The sequence below is a fragment of the Cygnus olor genome, chromosome 27 (assembly GCF_009769625.2).
Source record: "Cygnus olor isolate bCygOlo1 chromosome 27, bCygOlo1.pri.v2, whole genome shotgun sequence".
Lineage (NCBI taxonomy): Eukaryota > Metazoa > Chordata > Aves > Anseriformes > Anatidae > Cygnus > Cygnus olor.
In genome coordinates, this window is record NC_049195.1 from 835,903 (window position 1) to 858,531 (window position 22,629).

At 50.5% G+C, this 22,629-nt stretch overlaps 2 protein-coding genes across 13 annotated transcripts in view; both read right to left on the reverse strand.

Moving 5' to 3' along the window:
• AAK1 (AP2 associated kinase 1) overlaps positions 1–8,888 on the reverse strand; it is an 88,368-nt gene extending 79,480 nt beyond the window's left edge. For 3 of the 12 annotated variants that reach the window (XM_040538262.1, XM_040538263.1, XM_040538264.1), the window contains exons 1-2: positions 8,663–8,887; positions 8,210–8,550 (exon numbers count right to left, since the gene is read on the reverse strand). In XM_040538262.1, the coding sequence (XP_040394196.1) occupies positions 8,210–8,372 (163 nt within the window). In that variant the 5' untranslated portion in view covers positions 8,373–8,550; positions 8,663–8,887. Of the gene's footprint in view, positions 1–8,209; positions 8,551–8,662 lie in introns of all 12 variants that reach the window. The other 9 variants (XM_040538267.1, XM_040538268.1, XM_040538270.1 and 6 more) reach the window with 6 other exon arrangements.
• Positions 8,889–18,426: 9,538 nt separating this feature from the next.
• On the reverse strand, positions 18,427–22,577 carry LOC121060458 (proline-rich protein 36-like). Its single transcript, XM_040538289.1, has 3 exons — positions 21,729–22,577; positions 20,929–21,636; positions 18,427–20,824 (listed from the first exon to the last, which is right to left on the reverse strand). The coding sequence occupies exons 1-3, from the start codon at positions 21,955–21,957 to the stop codon at positions 18,999–19,001; spliced, it is 2,763 nt and encodes a 920-aa protein (XP_040394223.1). The 5' UTR covers positions 21,958–22,577; the 3' UTR covers positions 18,427–18,998.
• Positions 22,578–22,629: the final 52 nt, after the last annotated feature.

The window sequence follows — 22,629 nt, forward strand, 5'->3', positions numbered from 1 at the left end:
CACTGCTCATGGGGAGGACACAGAAGAGGGTGGATGGGGAAGGAAGGTGTTCTTAGTTTGCTTGTAGTTTCCTCACTGCTGTAGCTTGTTAGTAATAAGTAATAAATTTTATTCATCTTCCTATGCTGTGTTTGTTTTGCCCTTGATGATAATTCTGGAGTGATCTCCCCGTCCTTACCTCAACCTTTGAGCCCTCTCCAACATATTTTCTCCCCGTCTGTTAGAGGATGGGGATTGAGAGAGAGGTTGTGGTGCAAAGCAGGTAAAACCACCACAGCACACATACAAGCTTTCACATAGGCTTCTCATAACTTAAAAGGATATTGAATTCTTAAAAATGTAACTTCGTGAAAGATACAGTGACTTACACATTCCCTGGTATTAAATACTTCTTGCTAAAGATCACGAGGAAAGTTACCACGCCACAGCCCAAGGGTCAACAGCAGCCACAAAAGCCTTCACATGAAGGCACTGCAGTCATAAGGCAGGGATTTCCTATCAATTCCCCCCTCCTTCAAAGCAGCAATGGAACAGTGTGTAAGGTCTTTATTACTGAAGTACTTTACAAGCCAGAGGCAATTCATCCTTCAGAGGCTCATGACAGGTAACTAAAGCATCACTGACTTTGCAGGTAGGCCACGCAGAGAAGGCACGGGAAGCAGTAGGCCTGTACTTTCATGCTCTTCTCAGAGCCACGGAACGGCCGAGGTTGGAGGGGACTTCTGAAGATCATCTAGTCCAGCCACCCTGCCTGTAGGATCACCTGGAGCACATTGCGCAGGATGGCATCCAGGTGGGTTTTGAACGGCTCCAGAGAAGGAGACTCCACAACCTCTCTGAGCAGCCTGTCCCAGAGCACCCTCCCAGTAAAGAAGTGCCCTCTCATATTGAGCTGGAACCTCCTGTGCTTCAATTTGTGGCCGGTGCCTCTCGTCCTGTCGCTGGGCACAGCTGAAAAGAGACCGGTTCCATCTTCTTGACACCCTCCCCTCAGATATTTATATACATTGATGAGGTCTCCCCGCAGTCTCCCCTTTTCCAGGCTAAACAGGCCCACGCCTCTCAGCCTGTCCTCGTACAACAGGTGCTCCGGTCCTCTCATCATCTTAGTAGTCCTCCTCTGGACAAGCCCTTATTCTCACAAGCCCTCATTACTTCTGTTCATTTTTAATTATTACACTTCAAAAGTCTGAGTTTGATATCACTCTCGTTCCCACATCTTAACAGCTTCCATGTGCAAGCCAGGATGGCAGTAAAGCCACCAAAATGGGTATACCGCATCAAACCGAAGGTTCATTTTGCTCATCCTGATGCTTTGAACATCAACCGACATTCAGGGAACACCTGCACACACCATGCCATGTCACACTTCACACGGGGCACTCTGCACTTCTTTAAGGGACAAGCTTTGACTTTATTTTACTGCCATCATTTGAGTTGTGCAGCAAAGCACACGCCAACTTTGCAAGCATCACTTATCTTACAGAAGTAAAGCAGACAAGCTGAAGTTTCAGGGTCTGAATAACAGCTGTGCATTTAGATACCTTCCTAAGACCATGTATTTTACTATCACACCTTCCAGAGTAGCATGCTAGATGGCATTTTTAAATGCACACAGGCAGATTTGGGTGTCTCTTCCTTTTTGCAGCCCTGTGAATGTCAAATAGGAGATGAAATCTGCATGTTCCTAACAGCAAACAGATCAAAATCAGATCCACCTGTCCTCTTCATAGCACCAGCTTCTGGCTCAACACCGGGGTGGATATATAGGCATGCAAAGTCTCTGCTCAGGGAACCCAGCTGCTGATGGCTTCTTTTTGTTTGTTTTAATCTATGAGATCACCCATCACCGGTACGTAATTTGTTTCTGCAAAGTCATGCAGCAAGCCAGATTCTACAAGACTCTGTTCCAAAGAAGTCTTTAATCGAATCCTGTGACACACGGCCTGGGGTCCTGATGTCAGCATGGGTTCTGCCACAGAGCAAGCATAAATGTATACCCAAATCACGTGTGCCAAGAGCACACCCATTTAAAACACACAGAGGCAGCACTTCAGAGAAAACACAGACTGCAATGAAAGCACTCAATCTGGAAGGCCAGAGATCAGTTCCTGACCTGGCCACGCATACTCTGCATTGCTTCACCTTCATATCTCAGTGTAATACTTCCCAGCAGTCCTGAAAGGAATGGAAGGACATTTTTGTAGGCTGTGCCAGAGCTCAGATACTTTGGCAACAGGGCGGCAAGAGATCCTAATATTAGAGGAGCTGTAGCAGCTCTCCTCTGCTTTCATTTTTGCTTGGATAGACATTGACAGGAGAAGGGGGAGTGGATTTGAACTAAAAGAGGGAAGATATTGATCAGACATTAGGAAGAAACTCTTCACTCAGAAGGCGGTGAAGCACTGGAACAGGTTGCCCAGAGGAGCTGTGAATGCCCCATCCCTGGAGGTGTTGCAGGCCAGGCTTCACAAGGCCTTGGGCAACCTGATCTAGTGGGCGGTGTCCCTGCCCATGGCCAGGGGGTTGGAACTAGATGGTTTGCAAGGTCCCTTCCAATCCGAGTCCTTCTACGTGATTCTATGATTCATTCTACTGCATCATACTATAGACAGCTACCAGTAACCTTCACTTCACTAAGCAGCAATTCCTGTACCTCCCACAAGAGGAAAAACGGAAAGTTGCCATAATGACAAATCCACAAATGAGAGAAAATACCTTGCAACTGTGTTGCAGTTAGGCCTTTCCACCTCTTTTCCTTGTGCTTATAAATTGCTGGCAGCATCGTTCCTACTATCAAAAAAGTACAGCAGCCGGGATTTGATTTAATATCTTATTGCCACAGAGACATCCCTCTCTTACCTCCGGCCAAGAATGGAGGCATCCTTTCCCAGGAAACTTATTTATTCAGTTACCTCTCACTATCAAAAGAGAATTCTTCTATAAACCCAGCTTGCTTATGGCATGTTTCTCCTCAGAGACTTCCTGTTCCCTTCCACATGGGAAACACAAGTAAACAGTACAAACCCAGCCAAGTCAGTTGTGGCTTTCCAGAAGAGCAGCAGCAAGTCCTGCAGCTGGCAAGCTGCTGTTCCAATGGGTACAATTTCTCTGATTCCCCATTTTCACTGAAAAAAAAAATCTTCAAAGGAAGCAGCTTCCATTCTTAACACAAGCATACAGCACCCAATCAGTTCTGCCCCCTATTAGCTATGATTAATGCAGGTGTGTGAGCTTGAACAGCAGCAAGTGCTAACCCCAAAGTGGATTCCAGCTTGTCTTCAGCACATTTATAACCTACCACCTGCTCTCTTCAACTATTGACGGCTCCAGGACAAAGGGGAGAAGGCCTGTACACAATAAAAACATTATGGGAGTACCTAGTCTTCTTGGATCCAACCTATCTTTGCTGGGGTTGCAAGCAGAGGTTGATAGCCTCTTCAGATACAGCTGCTAGAACTCTTCTGCAAGATCCCAGTTGCATAGTTTAAGCTTTTATTTTCACCTCACCAGAATCCCAAATCTAAGCTGTCTTGTATTTGACAATCTCATAAGGCTGTTGCAGGAAGCCTTCAATTAGAAACTCTTGTGTTTTTCCATGGAAGACCTTCCAGAGAAGAAGACCGAAGGAAACTTGCACTCCCATAACCGTGCTGGGCTAACACAGCCAGTATACGTGATTTTAGCTAACAGAGCTGCTATCTAAGACACTAGCCATCCCTGTGTATAATCCCAGACCCTTTCACAGATGTGTTGCATAAAACCTAGAAATGAGCACAGACAACACAAGTTTCTGGGCTGTACAACTTTTTACACAGTTAAATCCACTCACACTTTCCTCTTCTTCCTGATTAAAGCTAAGGACATAGCACACACTCCGCCCCTAGCAAAAGCTGTGCTGATAAGGCACCAAAGCACTTGGGATACCTTGATATTTACCCAGCAACTCACTTCGGATTCTTCATCAGTTTGCCTGGCTTGTACTCTCAAAAAAAAAAAAAAAAAAGAAAAGATTACTAGGAGACAGCAGGACCAGCGCCGTTTCTACCAGTGCAGAGCACAGCATACACGCCCTGCTTCATAAGGTATGCAGGAAGAGCAAGGGAAAACAAATAAATAAATCACATGCCCCATTCCAAGAGAATAATATGAATAGAATAGTTAATTCCTAATCCAAATGTCAGTGGTCAGCTGACTAGTAGTTGGCACTTGGCAGGAAACAGAAGGCAGTAACTGACAAAATACACTTCGCAAGTGATGCCTTGAACCCAACCACAGAGGAATTGGGCTCAGGCTCACATAAATTTGCAAAATTTATCTCGGATGGAGCTTGTTTGAAAGTCAGAGTTATTTCAGAAGAAGCTCACATGTAATTTTAAAGGATGACAGTGACTTCACATTATGATGCACGCCACAAGGAGTTCAGGGAAAGGGTGTACTGGGCATAAGGCAGGCAGCAGCCGCCAAAAGTCCTCTGCAGTTAGCCCAAGCACACAATATAGGCAGCTCAGGGGGTCACCTTACCCCATCAGACACGGTACAGCTGTGAATGCATGAGCTAAGCTCTTCACGCACACTTTGGTCTCCAGACCTGCTAAATCACACCACAATGAAACCTTCATAATTTCTTTAAAACACCGTAAAAAAATACAGCTGACAAATTTAAGTTTATTTTACGTTGGTTTGTAGTATCCGCCACTGAATGCTTTGAAACATACATTAGCTAGCAGCACACACTCTCAAGTATCTGAAAAAAAAGTATCTGTCAATGCTTACATACCTTGGATCAATTCAGCACCCTGCTACAATCTCACAGGTATGCAAAGTAATGCAAAAACACAGACCCCCAAAACAGGACACTCAGTCAATCTCCGCTGTACCTGTTTTAGCTCAGCGAAGCATACATGGCTTGTGGTACTCCTGCCACACAAGCACATCCCACAAACTCCTAAATTTCTGATTTCTGGCATCCTTTTAAATGTTTCCACTGCCCTGGTCCCCTCTCATCACAGCCACCCTCCTCCTCCTAGCTCCAGTGTGCTGTTTTTTGTTTTGTTTTTTAAACACAGGCAGAAACAAAAAGCAGGAACCAACGTGATCACACTGCTTTGGATTCTTTTCATAAAGAAAATAGCAAGATGGTAGCTTGATGCACCCGCATGCTCAAATGCCTCCTGGGCATTCACCTCAGGGCTGGGTGAAACACAAGTCACATTAAAATCAGCGATAACCCCTTCAGCTCCTCTGCAGCACCATGCTTACGTCGCCTGTCGCCTTTAACCGCGGCCTTGCAGGTCTCCAAGGCCAGCAGTACTGACCTTCCACAGCAGTTAGTCCTCATAAAAACTTTGGCAGTAATTTCTCAAGAGATTATTCGTACTATTATGTGGATTAAAGGAAGACAACTACAGAGACTCAACCAAGAATCTCCTACTGCAATGCACTGCAAGATAATTTATATATACATATAGATATGTATAAATATAGTATTATAACACAACAGACAAACAATTGCTCAAGTTCCTTCTATATTATTCCCATCCGATTCCTTCCAGAAGGAAGGTCCTTGACTTGTTCCTCACCACCCAGGAAAGCAAGCATCCAGACACAACTATTTTAAGGGGGTGGGGTGGGTGCACCTAACTGCATTGGATATTTTGGGGCATCTACGCAAGAGACTACGAGCACATGGAGACATCTGTCATCTGGCACACGTCACAGTGCCTGCATTAAGAACTCCCATCCTGGGCCTGGAAGCAGTCATCTTCAGCAGGGTTGCTCAGCACAATTGAGGGTGACCGGTCACAGCTTTGACATATCGAGGTAAATCCCAACACTTTAATTCCAAAAGTTCTGGTTCAACCAGTTCCTCAGCTTGTTACTTGCTCTCCCCCACACCATCCATCGTTATTTCATAGAATCCTTCTTTTAATCCACTCCTACATCTCATTTACTCTCTATACTTCACACGCTGCACCAGAACACAGGCCCATCCTCTCCCTTCTAAAGCACCAGTGCTGAGAGATGCGTCTTCCCCAGGTAGGATACTCCTCCTCGGAAGTCCTTCCCAGGAGACTTTTCCCTTTAGCAGACATAGCCAAGACTTCACAAGTTGCCTTTTCAGTACTGCTGAACCACCAGAATTCACTGCACGTACAAAACCGTTTTCCAACCAAGGATACAGGCCTCAACAGTCCAGGGGCCTGGTTGCCAGAGAGATCCCCAGATCTCTAGCTGAGTCAATGAAAGTTATTTTTACTTTTCATTTTAACAAGCACTTGGGGAACACAGACGGTTATACCATAAGGCAAGAGGTATGCAAAGCTACAGCACTTACGACCCACGTTGACTCCTGAGATGACCTGTGGAGGAAATGGAACTTGCCCCCTCCGTTTCCTTCAAAAGGTGACAACCTGCAAACCTACTAGGCACCTTGCTCTTGTCTCCTTGGAGACTTCATTCACCACTCAGAGGGATTTTGGACTGCCTGTACCAGGAGTCTCACTGCGAGGAAAATAACTGCTTAGCGCATTTCACAAAGTCTTTTGCCTTATAGCACGGTCAGGAAAGAAGAACCTAACATCCATTTTACAGGACTGCTGCTCCTCGTTCAGTGTGCACAAGCAGATCTAGTGGCTGTAGCCAACGCTAGGCCATGCTCTGTCCCAGAGGCGAGGCAGGGACACAGGAGTCACAGGGAGAAGCCCTCACAGGCACGGAGGGCAGGCACATCTCCACCACAGCCCTTTGCGCACACAATCTGTGCTGCCCCTCCTGCACCTCTGCTGGCTGTGGCTTGGGCGTGCCAGGCAGGAGAGAGCCTGGTGACACACAGGCGCACCTCCTCGTGCCGTCAGCACTGGGGCAGAACCTGCCAACAGATTATTCATCAGCAAAAAAAAAAGTCTCCGCTTTCCCATGTTACCAGGATGAGGCCAGACTGACTTAAAAAAAAAAAAAAACAGCCTGAGAACATCTCAGGTTTAGCTTGTCCAGCTCCTAAACTCCTAGGGCCAAAAAGGCCTTACAAGTTATCAGCCAAGGTAAATCCATATTGCAAATTTCAAGTCAGGAAAAAAAATAATCACTATAATTATTCATTGAAGGGCTGGTTTTGGTGCCCCCCTCAGCTCAGCATGCACCAAAACCTATCTGAAAGCCAGTTACAGATCTATTTTCTTTTACACTGAGGTGACTTTTTCACAAACCTGAATGCATACAGCATTCATAGAGTTCCTTTTCCATTTTAGGGTTCTTTCTGTAAAAGCCAACGCAGGTCCTCCCACTCAGCTCTCATAGAGCAGCTACCCTCTCCTTCACAATTACAAGATCAAAACAAAACACTGGTTTTGACTGAAATTGCAAAGGATGCTGTGCAATAGATGGACCAGGAGCAGGTCTATGGAGGCCAACATTTTTCTGAAGGTCGAGGCTAAGGTTACCAGCCAGAGACATTAATAAGATTCCCTATAGTCCAAACAAATTAAATGTAAAATGACAGTTAAAGCAGCAGCAGTGCTGATTACAAATCAACAAATATTAATAATACCACCAGCTTGCTGCACAGCAAGGATTGTACACGTAAGAGTTTTATAATCCATACTGTTTGTTCTTAGTTATTTTTTTAATGCAGTTGGGATTACCATTTCCCCCACAGAACCCTCCCACAAACAGCAATCCCTCATCCCAGATCACAGCTAGCTCTACTCAACGTATGTGCTTGCCAAATATATACATGGAATTTACTCCAGAGTATTCTTCCTATCTGCTCAAGGTAGGAACGAAGGGCCTTGGGTGAAGAAAGTAAGAGGGAAGACCACCGCTTTATTTACAGTACCTTGTTCTCCACCAAAGCATATGACTTGGGGAAAAAAAAATAAAAAAATCCCAGTTTCAAGGTGGGAAACCATTAACTCCTGAAGTCCCTGCAGTTCCTAAAGAATTTAAAAAAAAAAAAAACACACACAAAAAGAACTAAACCAAATCCAGCAAATGCACACAGGACTCATGCATGGGGAGGACCAGAAACGTCAGCTGCAGATGCCCCCGGCCCGCACGCCTGTCAAGGACAATGAAATACGAGGGGAGACGGGGACAGAGGGGGAGGTGGGGTGCCGGGAAAGGCCGAAGCCTTCCCGGCTCTGCTAGGCAGAGAGGGAGGGCCGAGAAGCCGCGGCAGGGCGCTCCGCAGAGGGCACCGGGCTCCTACCTTCGGCCAGCACCTCGTCCACCGTCACCTGGTGGCGGCCGATGCTGAACACCCTGCCGATGTACCCGCTGCCGGGGCCTCCGCTGCCGCCGCCGCCGCCGCTGGTGCCCGACCCGGGGCCAGAGGCACCCTGCTCCCGACGCGAGTCGAAAAACTTCTTCATCTCTCAGGAGGCAGCAGCCGCCTGGGAAGGGGGGCGATGCTCTCCTCAGGGGCCCGCGCCCCCTCCTTATTATTATTATTAATTTTTTTTTTTTTTTTTGGCTCCTGGAGCCCGGCCGAGGGGCTCCGCGGGCCGCTGGCCTTGCGGGGCCGAGCGCCGTCCTCCGGAGGAGTCACACCTGCAAAACCAGGGGGTGGGGGGGCGGGACACGGGCGTTATCCCCGCGGCGCGGCACGGCCCGGCCCGGCCCTGCCCGCCGCCCCCGGCTGCCCGGGCCCCCCCCGCGGTACCTCTCTGCGGGCGGGGGGCGCCCCCATGCACCCCGCAGCGCCGGCCGGCCGGCCTGCCGCAGCCCCAGCGGCTCCCCGCGGGGCGGCTCACGGCGGGGGCCGCCTACCGGCAGGGCCCGGGACCCGCATCGCTGCCTGACGGAGCTCCCGGCGGCCACCGAGCCCGTCAGGGACCGACCCCGCCGCCGCCCCCCGCCGGCCCCATCCGCGCAGGAAATGGGCCGTCACAGGAAGTCCCGGCCGCCGGCGGGAGGACCGCCCCAGCCAGCACGGCGAGCACGGCCCGGCACGGCCTGGCACGGCACGGCACGGCCCAGCCCCGCCGCCCTCCCGCCGCCCGACAGCGCGGCCTCCGCCCCCGGCCCCGCAGCGCGGCGCAGGGCGAGGGGCCTTTCGGCTGAGGAGGGGGGAGCTGTAATGGCAGCGGCCCGCGCCGCCGCGCGGCATCCTGGGAGTCGTAGTTCCGGCGGGAGCCTCCTCGTCCCTCCCCACCGCGGCGGGGACTACAACTCCCGACAGGCTCTGGCTGGGGGGGGGAGGTTGTCATGGTTTGGTGGGTCCGTGAGGGAGCCGCCAAGGGCTTGGCGGGTCTGCCGGTTACTCACCACTATTTACATTTATTTTCGAAATACTGCGCTTAAACTCGACATCTTAATGTCAGAATAACAAAAGCTTCCTGCTGGCACGTCTCCTAAAGCGCAAGGCTGGTCTTCGTGCTGGCCCTGCTAGCACCTAATTGGCAAACCTTAAATAGAATGTTAAAATAAAAAAACATATCCCTAGCCCCAGACTGTAACCTGCCTGGGAACAAAGATTTTCCAAAGAAAGAAAGAAAGGAAGGAAGGAAGAAAGGAAAAAAAAGGGATGCTTCATCTGTACATAAAAAGCTCAAAGCTTAGCCAATGTTTTAAACTCAGTGAAGCCTGTCTTGAAGCTGCTTCAGCACTTTGCCCATACCAGGTGTTTGTCCAGTCCCCCCTTTCCTCTCAGTCTGGGAATTTGACAGAGACCCTGTTCCTCACAGGGCTGCTTTGCAGGTTCTGGGTTCCCTTCAGGACACAGTGCAAAACACCCTGCATGCACCCAAAACTTGCTGGCTTCAGCTGGTCAACGTGCACGCTTTAGGACTTGGCTTTGGGTTTAGTATTAAATTACACCTTTGTCCCCCTTCCTGCTCCAGTACCTTGAACAGTTTACTGGCTTGCAGCAAAATGTTCATAAGCAGCAAAGCAGCTGTTCTGAAGACCCCAAAACTTTGAGTAAGGCTTCAGAAAATGGCGAGTTTAGCTTGAATCTTGTGAAGCTTTCTGTAAGCACAGTTTGGGTTCTTTCTCTCAGAAATCAAGAGAGATGTAGGTTTTGCAGCCTATGGCATCTGCAGCAGCCATCTCCTCTGCTTTTCATGTGTTAGCTAGAAAGGCCAGAGCTGGGATTTCAAACATCCAAGGGAAATATGAAAATAGCAAAAATTGGTTTTACCAGTCTGCAACATGGAATACAAAAACCTGAGGAATGTGTGGCTGTGAAAAGAATGTTTTTGTGAAAGCAAGGCTCTCATTCCTCCCCTCTGACTGGAGCAAAAGGTGTGGGACAGAAAAGGAAACTAAAACACATTTGCATTTTCCTAATGACACTTATTTCCTGTATTATGGTAATAACTACAGCCATCCTGCTGACAGGCTCCTGTCCCAAGGGGATAGGCTAGGCAGGCGCTCGTTACTGTGGAAGGGCAAAAATGTTTACCCTGTATTTTGTTCTAAATAAGAGAGCTTAATGAAAACAACTGCATAACGACAGACCCTGGAGAATATGTTGGGAAGCAATATGCATGTGAGAATAATTACAGGCTTTGCACAGTCCTTTTTCCTGCATTGCTACCTCGCATGAATGAGCAGACCTTTGGGCACAAGCCTCTAGAAGCAGTGACAAGACTGGATCTATATGTTGTAAATGGACCAAATTGTTTTCCCGACAGTGTATGAAGATTTTTAAGATGCTATTATTGTGCAAGTGGCCATCAGAATAAGCAAGGAAAATTCCTGGTGATAGTATTTAGCATGTCTGATACACAGATCTAAAAATGCATCACTATACAGTTGCTTCTCTGCTAGGCCAACATGCCTCTTCATTGTGGTTAATTCTACACCTCTCCTGTCATCTTTACTTTCAGGTGTTCTTGTATGTAATGCTCTACAAGCTGACTACAGACCCCAAAGGCTTCCTTGACTATTGTCATTCACCCATAGTTTGTAGGGTGCTGTCTAGTGCCTCCTATCTATACATGATTCCCAGGTGTCATTTAAAAGATGCTTTAGGCCCACATGGTTGGAACTGCAGTCATTTCAGCCAGTCGGCTAACACAAGTATGAAAACAGTCCTTTTTTATTTAATAGGCTTTAATCTTCATTAAACTATGTTCAGCTGTGATTTGAGGCTATTTGATGAGTTGCCAGTGGTCAATACAGAAGATTCACTTGCCCTTTCCTTCAGATGAAATATGATTAATATGATTTTTTTGAATTACTCTAACCTGTGAAACATCCCCAGACATCTATTAAGATTGAAGTAAAATATCCAATGCAAAATGACTGCTATAATTAGTGATTTCTGGGAACTCTGCCGAACTAAAAAATTCCTATCCCCCCCCCCTCCAATGGACATTTCTGAATAGCATAGGGAAATAAGTCATTTCAAGATAAAACCTACTGCCATGCAAAAAGCCTGCAGATGCACTGCTGACTATGGGGCCCTGATGTTCTTCTCACAGGCACACAAACCTTGCTGACCATTTGGGGAGCAAGAGTACAGCAGAAGGCAATCCTCAGTTGCAGATGCTGATAACATTCTTTACTCCAGAAATCACGAGGCTCAGCTGCACTACTGCAATTCCAGTGACCTTCATAGGGATCAGAGAGAGCTGTGCTTGAAAGCTTTAAGTTGAAAAGCTAATCACTGATTGCCAGCAGAGATGTGGTCTAGCACTTCTCCTGTGTATGCCTGGAGCTACTCCAGTGTCTTCATAGCTTTGCTCTACTGTCTGCAGAAAACAATCTCAGCCTAATACTGTCAATTCTAAAACCAAAATTTAGCTAAAATCCCATAACGTTGGTTTTGAAATATTTGAGTCCTGATGATGCGGTCAGCAGAGTTATTTGCCTGCATATTGTCTCTCTGATCCCTGGTTCCCCTTGTACTGCTAACAAAATGCATTCAAATCCCCAGGAAGAAGCACATTAATACTGCTGCTTCCTTTCTGATGAACCTTTCCAGGCAGCTCAGCATTTTCTAAATAAAAACATACGTTTGAAAACGTTTCATGTGAGTAACCTGAAAGCTAGGGAACACTGACCTCTTCTGGATATCTCTAGAAATGACAATAAGGCAGGAAAGCATGCTCAGCTTTATGTGCTTAGTTATATACAACAATCCCCACCAGAGTTGTAAACCTCACTGAAATCTACGTTATTTTGGTTTACAGCAGTGGCATATGACAAAAAGACAAGTAGCAATTTACAGAAGGTAATGAGTTTTAATAATTTCACCTTTCTTCTTGCCTTAATGCTTAAGTTATGGGGTTCTCCTATGTTATATGCTCGTGTAATGCCTCTGAGTGGCAATTTTGCTGCATACAGCAAAGCTCACAGCAAGAGGCTTTTGGAAAACTCAGGTCTGCATGAAAAGAGGCAGAAAGAAAAGATTTACGAGGTAATGGACCTTTTTTTTTTCCTAATCAATGCATAATAACTAAATTTTCCCATTCTATGACTTTCTCAAATTTACTACAAAACCTTTCTGTTGAGATTCCCACCAGTTAAAAAGTATCAGACCCACTCTTCTATCTGTCTCTTTCTGTCTTTTTGTCTGTATTTTATAGAATCCAAAGGTTTTCTTTAGTGGTCCACAAACACTGCCAGGATGACCAAGCATTAGATACCACTTTTATTTACCATCCCCAGGAAAAGGTCAACTCTAAAGAATCATCTAGATAGTTGGCTAAGTTCAGAGTTCTCTAGAAGAACAAAAAAGGTGAGAAGGAAGACTTTGGAGACTACATCTATACGTTACCTCTTTGAGAAGTTTGTTTGTTTGTTTGTTTTTTATGCTCCTGCTTACTACTGCAAGGTATATTCACCAAGGCTAGTGACAGTTATACTTCCTACCACTAGACATCAACATCTTCCACCACTGTTAATAGCAGTAATGGCCTATGTAAAGTAGAAACACATGGAAATAATTAAACTAATTGACATCTCAAGGCTCATGCATGTTTGGTGCAATACTATACATAGTGTGGATTGACACTGCTTACATCAATCAATACAATTGACCACCAGGTCAAAAAAGAGCTATGTTTCTCAAGGAGTATGACTTCACACTACAAATAAATGCTATTGATTAGAACAGGTATCATTATATCAAGACAAAGTTGCAGATTAAGCTCTCACTGAAAAAGGATTTACCTGCTGGGTTTCAAGAGTCAGGGTCCTCAGTGTCCTCAGGCCTTCATTGCCCCAGCCAATCTTACCTGGCCCTCTACCCAGCACATTTTGCTCATCAACTATGACCTCCATTTCAGCACAGGCCTAGGAGGCTCATTCTTTTGAGGTGGTTGTGGGTAGTCATGGCTCTGGGTCTCTCTTTCAACTTCGCAGGGTGAGTTTTGGGCTCATGTTATAAGTAGGGCTGATCTCTCAGGATGTCTGCTTGGTCTTGCTTTCTCTGATGATCACTGGGTGGTTGATGAAGCTGGTTGCTGCCATTGTTGTGTAGGTGCTGTAGGACTGGGTCCTGTTTGTGTGCTTACCTATAGTGCAGCCATCATCCTTTATTCTACCTTGTTTTCTCTTGTGGAGCAGCTCTACTCTTGCTGCTGTAAAGCACTAAATCGTTCTTTCTCCACTCTAAGCATTGCATCAGCCAGTGAGTTTCTATCTTCATTCCCTAAAGGGCAATGTATGTTTTAGAAGTCCCCCTTAGCTGGGCAGTCTATGACTATCTTTTCTATGATCTGTTTCTTTTCCCTGGAACTGGGGTGTAGCCAAGTTACAAAGCAGCTAAGTAAGGTAAAGCCTTATAGGGGCAGATACTATTTAAGGGGAATTAAAAAAAAAAAAAAAAGCTATTAATTTCCTCTTCAGGACAGTACTTATGCTAATTGAAGTAAACATTCATTAAATCCATTAGATCAGATTTAGGTTTGATAATGCATTTAAGGCTGCTGGAAGCAACGGTTTATTAGTTTATAGCTTGGAGCTCTAGGGACCTTCCCAGAGGTTGTCCCACAAATAATCTACAGCTCCCACACTGGCATTAAGGGTTTCCCTGAATGTCTCTCCACGGAGCTCACAAAGGTCTTAAGGCCTGGAACATAAATGTTATCAGTTAGTCTTGATAGTGGGCATTTGTTCAAGGCAAAATACTTGTATTTGTACCACCTGCAATGTGGGTGCAATTATAGTGGTCTAGTGTATCTTTTGTATTTAATGTAACTAGGCTGTATCACAACAAGCAGTTTAATTTTGACTGAACTGTGTCCACACAAGGTGATTTCTTCCCAGCAAGTAATGGGAATGGCTTATCAAAGGCAGGCAGCCCTAGATGATGTGAAGACTCCTGCATGTCTTCTGTCACAGCCTGTGCCTTCAACTCTACTGGGGAAGTTAAAACAGACTTGTTTTCCCCAGTCCAGCTGGAATGGTGGACAGTGAGAAAACAGGAGCAGCTAGGATCAAGAGCAAGAGACTGCTTGCATGACTACAAGGGGCTCTTTTGAAAGTTAAAGTGCCAGCCCACTAAGGCCTCATCATCTTCACAACCCGACTATACAGGTGCTTGATGACTGCAGTCCACTCCTGGATCGCATTCATTAATGCAGGCAGCTGATGAAGCTGTCAGACAACCAATGACCCAGGCCTGTTTGCCTTCCCTGCCATTTATAGCTTCAGTTCATAGCTTCAGTTCATCTCCCTGCCGTGGAGATGCTCGGCCACCAGGATGGAGGCTGCCCACTCCTAAGCACCTCTAACCAGCAGGACCTTGAAGTCTCCTCTTCCACCAGCAGGACGTCAGCGTCTCTTGTTCCACCAGCAGGACATCGGCATCTCCTATTCCACCACCAAGACCTCCATGCCTTGAGTGCCACCAGCAGTACTCAATGCGAGCTGGACGCTCAGGGCACTTACGGCCACCCACCTTTGTGAGCTCAAAGGCTGACAGTGACTCTCTGCTGACCTCACACGGCTCTCGGGCGCCCCGATGGCAGCACTGACGGCGGTAAGCTGCCTGCCAGGAGAAAAGGCTGACATGAAACGGCTGCTCCACAACGACAGGAGCAATGTCTGCTGGGCTGGGGGTTCGGATGGGAGCTCGGCCTTCGGCCTGGGAGCTGCGCCTGGGAGCCAGGGGCGTCCTTGATGTGCAGCTGGACACGTGGGCCTGAGAAAGCAAGGTTTCTTTAAAGAGAATTGGAAGCATCGTCACCTAGTGGCTGTCTCAGGGGGACGGATAGAAACGCACAGCATCTCTTGGTTACCTGAAGTGCTGGTGTCCTACGCCCTCGTATGTCTCAATGACATAAAAAGGGACAGATTTTTACCCAAAATGCAGCTCCTTTCTGTGAGAAGCTTCCCGTGCTGCGCGTCCTCCTCTCTTTCTAGTATGTGGCTTCGACTTCAGGCGTGTTGTTTTTTCTCCTTGTGAGAAACAAAGTTGTGTTTTTGCAATAGAAGGTGTTTTTGCAGTGGAAAAATCCACTAACCTTGCATATTCAAAAGTGATTGTGTGGCATAGCAGTGGGGAATCTGTTAAGCAGATAAGGGGAAGGTCCCACTGTCCCAAAATAATGAGGGTAGCTAAGAAAAACAGGATGAGCAGTGCGAGATCAGTAAAAGCAAAGATCAAGTCACAAGAGAAGAAGGAAAAAATAAAAGGGTAAGGAGAAATTAACGGTTGGTCAAATAAAATTGTACATATATGGTATAGTAGTGCGTCGAGTAGGCTGTGAACCTGTAGTACTCAGCCAATGAAGAAACAGGGGAGAAATCAGGAGTCGGGTAGTAGGGAATACACAGTTATGATAAACTTTTACTGCGCGCTCCTGCTTGCAGGATGCCCGCCATTACCATCGCGAATAAAAAAGCTTCACAGAAGATCCTGTCTGAAGAAAATTATTGAGATTTTTCTCACAGTCTAGGGGCTCGTCCCGGATCTTGTTGCCTACCGGAGAGTTCTTGCTACCACAGACAGGAAGGTGCACCCTCTGATTTCAGCGGTCCCATCCGGGGTGGTGGCTTGTCTCAGGATGGCTGACAAAGGACTGAGACTGTTCATCTGAAGACAGGCTCTGAGAAGAACTGGGGAGAAAGGAGGCCAATACAGACAGACCACAGACACAGCCCAGACACAGCCCAGCCAGAGCCCGGACACAGCACAGAGAGCACAGACTCAGCCCAGCCAGAGCCCGGACACAGCACAGACACAGCACAGACACAGCATGGACAGAACACAGACAGAGCACAGAGAGCACAGACACAGCACAGACGGAGCATAGACACAGCACAGACACAGCACAGACAGAGCACGGACACAGCACACACAGCACAGACAGAGCACAGACACAGCACACACACACAGCATACACACAGCACAGACAGAGCACAGAGATCACAGACACAGCACAGACGGAGACCAGACACAGCACAGGCAGAGCACAGAGATCACAGACAGAGCACAGATCGCACAGACACAGCACGGACACAGCACAGACACAGTCCAGACCCAGCTCAGACACAGCACAGACACAGCACGGACAGAGCACAGAGAGCACAGGCACAGCACAGAGCACAGACACAGCACAGACACAGCACGGACACCGGAGCCGTTATCCCAGCATGGCAGCAGCAAGGTGACAATGTGCTCGCCTGGAGGACAGCTGAAATCTTTCCGCATGTCTCACAGCTCACCCAGAGATCGGGATCACCTGGTTACTGCTGCTTTTAGATGGTGGTCTTCAGCCTGCTGTTCCCTAGGACGGCCCTACACTGAGGTAGTCTGCTTCGCCTTCCTATTGCTCCTTCCCCTTCTCAGTAGGACTTTCTTCCCTTACTAAACGAGATGACTTGTGCATCCATGCTTTCATCTTGTGTGTATCGGTGACTGGGACTGCCACAGGGCAGTCCCCGGAGCCAGCTGTAGGGTCCGTCACAGGGTTGGAGTGGCTGCAGGGCCTGTCAGTGGGGCTGGAGTGGCCGCAGGGCCCGTCAAAGGGGTTGGAGTGGCTGCGGGTAACATCCCAGGGCTCGGAAGGGCCTCAGACCCCATCCCAGGGCTTGGAGGGCCTTCGGGGTGCGTCACAGGCTTGCATCAGATCAAGACGCATTTTCATAGAACCACACAATTTCTCCTGAAGGTGCTGAATTGTACTGAATAGTCTTCAAAACACATAGAGCAGGCCCAGCAATCAAGCCGCTGGTGCTAGGAACTAGTTTTGTTTGTTTGTTTGTTTGTTAACTTCGTTTCATGAGAAAAGATACAAAATGGGTATTTTGAGGCAAGGGCAAAGATGACCCTGGAGTTGAAGCTATCTAAAGGATGAATAACTAGGAATCTATTTACTCAAGAAGACCCTTTTGTAAGGAAAAATCCTACACACATGCACTGGAGTTTGATACTAATCCACTTGTTGGAAACTACTGGAAAACAACGGAAAGATGTTCTAATACGAAGTACCCTCATTCTAGTACAAAAAATCACACCCCGAGAGTGAGAGACCCCAGCCCAACAAGAGACCCTTCCCCTCTGAGGATGCGCAGAATCATTTTGTCATGTCAGCCGTAGGCTAATTCTGGAACCCGTGAGAAGTTACAGGATTGTACTAGCATGGAAATGTAGTGATAAAAGACTGTACCAAGTGTGGCGTGGAAAATCTTTCCATGTGCTGGCTTTGTGGGACGCCACCTGGTACCCAGACTCGCGCAGTTCTGAAAGAAAACTATGTCTCGACCTGGTGTCTGGATTGGCTTCTTGCACATCGGGTAACAAATCCAAACTTTTCTCGGACAACTTGGCGAGCTGTAAATCTCTGGCACTGCCAGGATCGGGGCACACCTTTCTAAAACCCTTTATCAGCACCGTAGGATACCACATTTGTTCAGGGCTGAATTCCAAAGCCATCGGAGGTGGCAATCGTGATAAATACCGGCCCACATCCCCCCCCACCCCTTGCCACCCGTAGCCATCGTGCCTCAGGGCTGATCTCTGGCTGGAATTTTGAACTCCTTGTCCAACCACAGAGGTTGTCATTTGGGGACAAATACTGGGTTAAGTTCACCGTCGGTGCAAGAGGAGCACGTGCTACCTGCAAATGGGCCAAACCATCAACAAACATAGGCCAGCCCCCAGAGATCATAAACAACAAGAAAGGGATTAAGAAAAAGCACCTAAAAAGCACAGAAAAACAACACTAGAAAGGAAAAAATCAACATTGTGACCAGCAACTATCAATCTCAGAGAAAGCTTATAAGAAACACTCTTTTAAAACATTCCGGTCAGATGTGACGTTAGCTCAACCCTTTGTGCCCCAGCTTGGCTGCCAAAAAGTCTGTTGTGGTGTAACCCGGCAGGCCGCTCAGCACCACACATCTGTTCACTCATGTCCCCCCATCCTGAGTGAACATGCAGAGAATCGGAAGGAAAATAAAAGCTCATAGGCATTGATAAAGAGTTTAATAATAAAGGAATAGAAAATAATAAAAATAATACAATAAATTAAAAAGACAATCAATAAAATTTATTAATGTAAACAATTTTTCCCAGCCTAATGATCTCCTATCACCACCGTGATCACCCGTCCTAGCAATTTCCCATCCCATCATTTCACACTAATGAATTCCCATCACCGTCATGACTTCCCATCCCCCTGATCATTTCCTATCCCAGCAACCTCCCATTGCTGATCCCAAGGCTCAGTTCCCAACTCCCATCCATCCATCCATCCATCCATCCATCCATCCATCCATCCATCCATCCATCCACCCATCCACCCATTTTCTCCCGTCCGTGCTGGCCATGCCCACATCCATGCACGGACTGAGCATGGGCAGCGGGAGCGGGCTGCATGAAATCCCCTCGGCATCCCAGTGCAAGAACAGCTGTTCCCTGAACTGTTCCCTGACAGTGGCAAACACTGCCTAGCTCCAGCACTGGAGAAGGGAGAGGGCAAGCGAGAGGCGCAAGGGCTGAGGAGCGTGGCTGAAGCTGGAGCAGGCGCCTGCAGAGGTCTCTGTGCCTGCATGCTGAGCAGGCCTGGGTGCTGCGGGGGCCGTCGAGGAGCGCAGGCTCACAGGTAGCCGTAATACTTGGCTATGGCGTGGTCCTTCTGCCGCTGCACGAAGAATTGCACGGGGCCGATCTTCATCTGGTGGGCCGCCCGCTGCCGCTCCTCCTGGGCCAGCTTCTTCAGGCGCTCCCGCTCGGGACGCTGCTGCGGCGTGATGGGCACCGACGCCTCCTGCTCCTCCAGCGGCGTGGGCGCCGCGTGGCTGCCCGCCCAGGGCCGCACGCAGGGCACGTAGTCCACGCGGGGCTGCGCCGGACGCTGCAGCGTGCGCGGCTGCGTGGGCAGAGCCTCCCGCTGCGCTTGGCCCCCCGCGGCTGGCAGGCACGGCGCTCTGGGCGCCTGCTGTAGGGGAGCTCTCCACGCTCGCGCCGCGCTGCCTGGTGGTGCCGGCACCGCCTGGGCCCTGTCACCAGCTGGGGGCCGGGCGGCAGCGGGCACAGCGCTGGAGCCTGGCACCGTCGGCGGGGCCCTGGGCATGCTGTTGGGGCCGCCGGAGGTGGGCTGCGGCTGCGCACAGGGCGGCTGGCGCACTGGCCCCAGCGCCTTCGCCCTGGCCCCCAGCGGCTGCAAAGTCTCGCTGGGGGTCTTTGGCCCCGGGTGCTGGCGCTGCAGCGTCTTGGCCCCGATGGCTTGGGGACGGAGCCTGTCCTGGGCCCGCACGGCACGGGCACGGGCACGGGGCTTAATGGGGGGGGGCTCCAGCAGCAGCTGCGTTCTCCGGGGAGGCGGTGCCGCTGCTCCTTGCCCCCCAGCAGCCCCCGGGCTTCGGGCTCTCTTGCGGGGCGCCCTGGTGCTGTCGCTCGCCGGCTGCTGCCTGCCGCTGCCCGCTTGGCTGCTGCTGCCAGCCACCGCGCTGTCGCCACCCGTCTTCCCCTGGCACAGCGTCTTGGGGCCTTGGCCACCCTGGCCCAGCAGCAGCGTCTTCTCCTTGCCGGGGGTTTTCTCCGTCGTCGGCCTCCTGTGCTGGGAGCTCTGCGCTGTGCTGGGGGTGCTGGTGGGCGCGGGGCGCTTGGCCCCCCACTTGGTGCCGGTGGGCGCAGGGGCAGGCGGGGGGCTCTTGAGGGGCCTCAGGGGGGGATTGGGCAGGGGTCTCCTAAGGGCTCTAATAAATTCAGGGTCGGGGGGGCTCTTGAGGGGCCTCAGAGGGGGATTGGGCAGGGGTCTCCTAAGGGCTCTAATACATTCAGGGTCGGGGGGGCTCTTGAGGGGACTCAAGCGAGGCTTGGGCAGGGGTCTCCTAAGGGAATTAAGGAATTCAGGGTCGGGGGGTCTCTTGAGGGGACGCGAGGGAGGGTTGGGCAGGGGTGTGCTAAGGGCAGTGAGGAATTCAGGGTGGGGGGGCCTTTTGGGGAGAGTGAAGGGAGGGTTGGGCAGGGGTCTCCTGAGGGCACTGAGCTGGGGACTGGCTGCAGGCTTGAGGGGGGAGCTCACTGCCGGCACAGCAGGGGGCTGCACCGACCGCCCACCCTGCACCTTCTCGGGGTGCACCCCAGGGGTTGAGGGTACCTCACCCAGCGCTCTGGTGGCTGCCAGTCCCTGTGTGCTCGGCTCCTCGATGTCCTCGGAGAGGTCGGGCAGCTCAGAGAGGAAGCGGCTGAGCACAAGACTGCTGGGGACACCGGGGAAGGCGTCCTGGGGCTCCACGGCATCGAGCCAGCTGAGCAGCTCCTCCAAGCCGGAGATGTCCAGGTCGGCCGGGAGCTGGTCCTGCACATGCTGCAGCTGCTGGCTGTCCCCTGCCAGGTGGGGAAAGGCCTCGGCGAAGGCATCGGGGCCCAGCTCAAGCAGCTCCAGGGGCTCCTCAGGCACCTCTGCAACTGTCGCCGCTGAGGAAAAAGCAAGCAAATCCCCCAGGATGGGCGATGCCAGCTTTCCCATGGCTCCTGGGTGTGGGGCGCCCACCGGCCGGCTGTGCCAGCCCCAAACTCACCGTCGGGCGTCACCGTCTGGGTGCTGGCGGTCGTTGGAGCCTGGGCAGGCTCGGGGGGAGTGCGGCCGGGCAGCGGGGGCCCCTGGTCCTCGCTGAGCCCCACGGCGTGGTCGCAGGGCTCCGGCAGCTGCCCCCAGCTGCTGGTCAGGGTGCGGGGCGCGGGGAGCGCCTGCCCCCGCAGCGGAGGCCCCGGGACGAGGAGTGGTGGGGGGCCGGGGTGGGCAGGGGCCTGCAGCAGGCAGGTGCCTGCGGGGTGCAGGAGCTCCCCATGGAGCACGGCCCCGGGCCCCAACCAGAGGGGATCCTGGGGCAGCACCGTCCCCGTCACCACGGGCTGTCCCCACTGGTAGACGGGGGCACAGGGAGGAGCGGTGTGGGGGAGCTGCCCCACAGCAGGGAGCTGCCCCACGGCGGGGAGCTGCCCAAGCTGCAGGTGGTGCCCCTCGGGTGGGAGGTGCCCCCCAGCTGGCAGCTGCACCCCGGCGGGGAGCTGCAGCACCTGCCCCTGGACCCCCGGCACCACGTGCCAGACGGTGGCCTGGGGCAGCGCGTAGGGGAGGGTGGGTACCTGGGGGGGCTGCAAGGGCAGCGCCGTCGCTCCGGGGAGGGAGGGCAGCAGGCAGGCAGCCACCGTTGGCGGCACGGCTGGGACAACGAAGGGGGAGTTTTGCGTCTGCGGAACCCGCGGAAGCCGTCTGGGGAAACCCTCTGTGGGAAAAAGGGCGCTGGGGTCAGATCTGGGGCGCTGGGCTCGCCAGCAGGGCCGCAGCCCCGGGAGGAGCGGGAGCCGGCTGCTGTACCTGCCATGGTGGCTGGAGAGTGGGGCGGTCGGTTGGGGAACCCGGCCAACGGGGGTTCCGTCCCAACGGCTGACCAGCCCCTCGCCGCCATCTTGGTGAGGACTGCGGGCTTTGGACCCAAGCAGGCTTCCCATCGCAAGACTTTTCCATCCCCATCAGGCTTTCCCTCCCACGCATCATTTGCCATGCCCAGGACGGTTTCACACCAACACTTTCCCGTCCCAAGCATTTCCCGTCCCACTACCAGCTTTTCATCCTAACGGTCATTTCCCATCCTTACAATTTCACATGATAACAGATTCCCATACGAGATATTTCCCAGCGACACGAAGCGTTTCTTAACCCAAAGAGATCTCATCCCAAAGAATTCCCATCTCTCTGGTTACTTTTCCAAGTACTTCCTTCCCCAGTGAATGTTACCCACCCCATTAAAGACTTCCCAGCCCAATACTTTCCCATCCCGGCAGTGATTTCCCATCCCAATGCTTTTGCTTCCCAATGATTTCAAACCCAGGGAAGATTTCCCATCTCTTTGATTTCCTATCCCAATGGCTTTCCACCCCAAGGAAGTCTTCCCATCCCAGCAATCATTTCTCGGCCCACTCATCATTTCCCATCCCAATCATTTCCCCTTTTCACCATCCAACAGACAGCTTAGCCAGCCCACAGCTATAGAGAGATCACAACAGGGATTTGGACCATTCTGTTAGATGCAAGGTCACGGAGACTTGGTGTGCTACCGATTGCTCTTTATTACAGATCAACACAGATCACCAGTACCAAGGGCGCTGGGATGAATCTGGTGAATATGCAGATACAAGGCTCTTACGTTTCTTACCAGGAAATAAACAGATACGTGCGTTTCTCTCTATCCACCTTAGTAAAAAGATAGGCAGGGTAG

Excerpts from the sequence above, each read along its gene's own strand:
- LOC121060458 (XM_040538289.1), bottom strand. The coding sequence starts at position 21,957 with ATGCTTGGGACGGGAAAGTGTTGGTGTGAAACCGTCCTGGGCATGGCA. Across the intron at positions 21,637-21,728 it reads CTCTCCAGCCACCATGGCAG|AGGGTTTCCCCAGACGGCTT; the intron begins GTACAGCAGCCG and ends TTTTTCCCACAG. Across the intron at positions 20,825-20,928 it reads CCAGACGGTGACGCCCGACG|CGGCGACAGTTGCAGAGGTG; the intron begins GTGAGTTTGGGG and ends CTTTTTCCTCAG.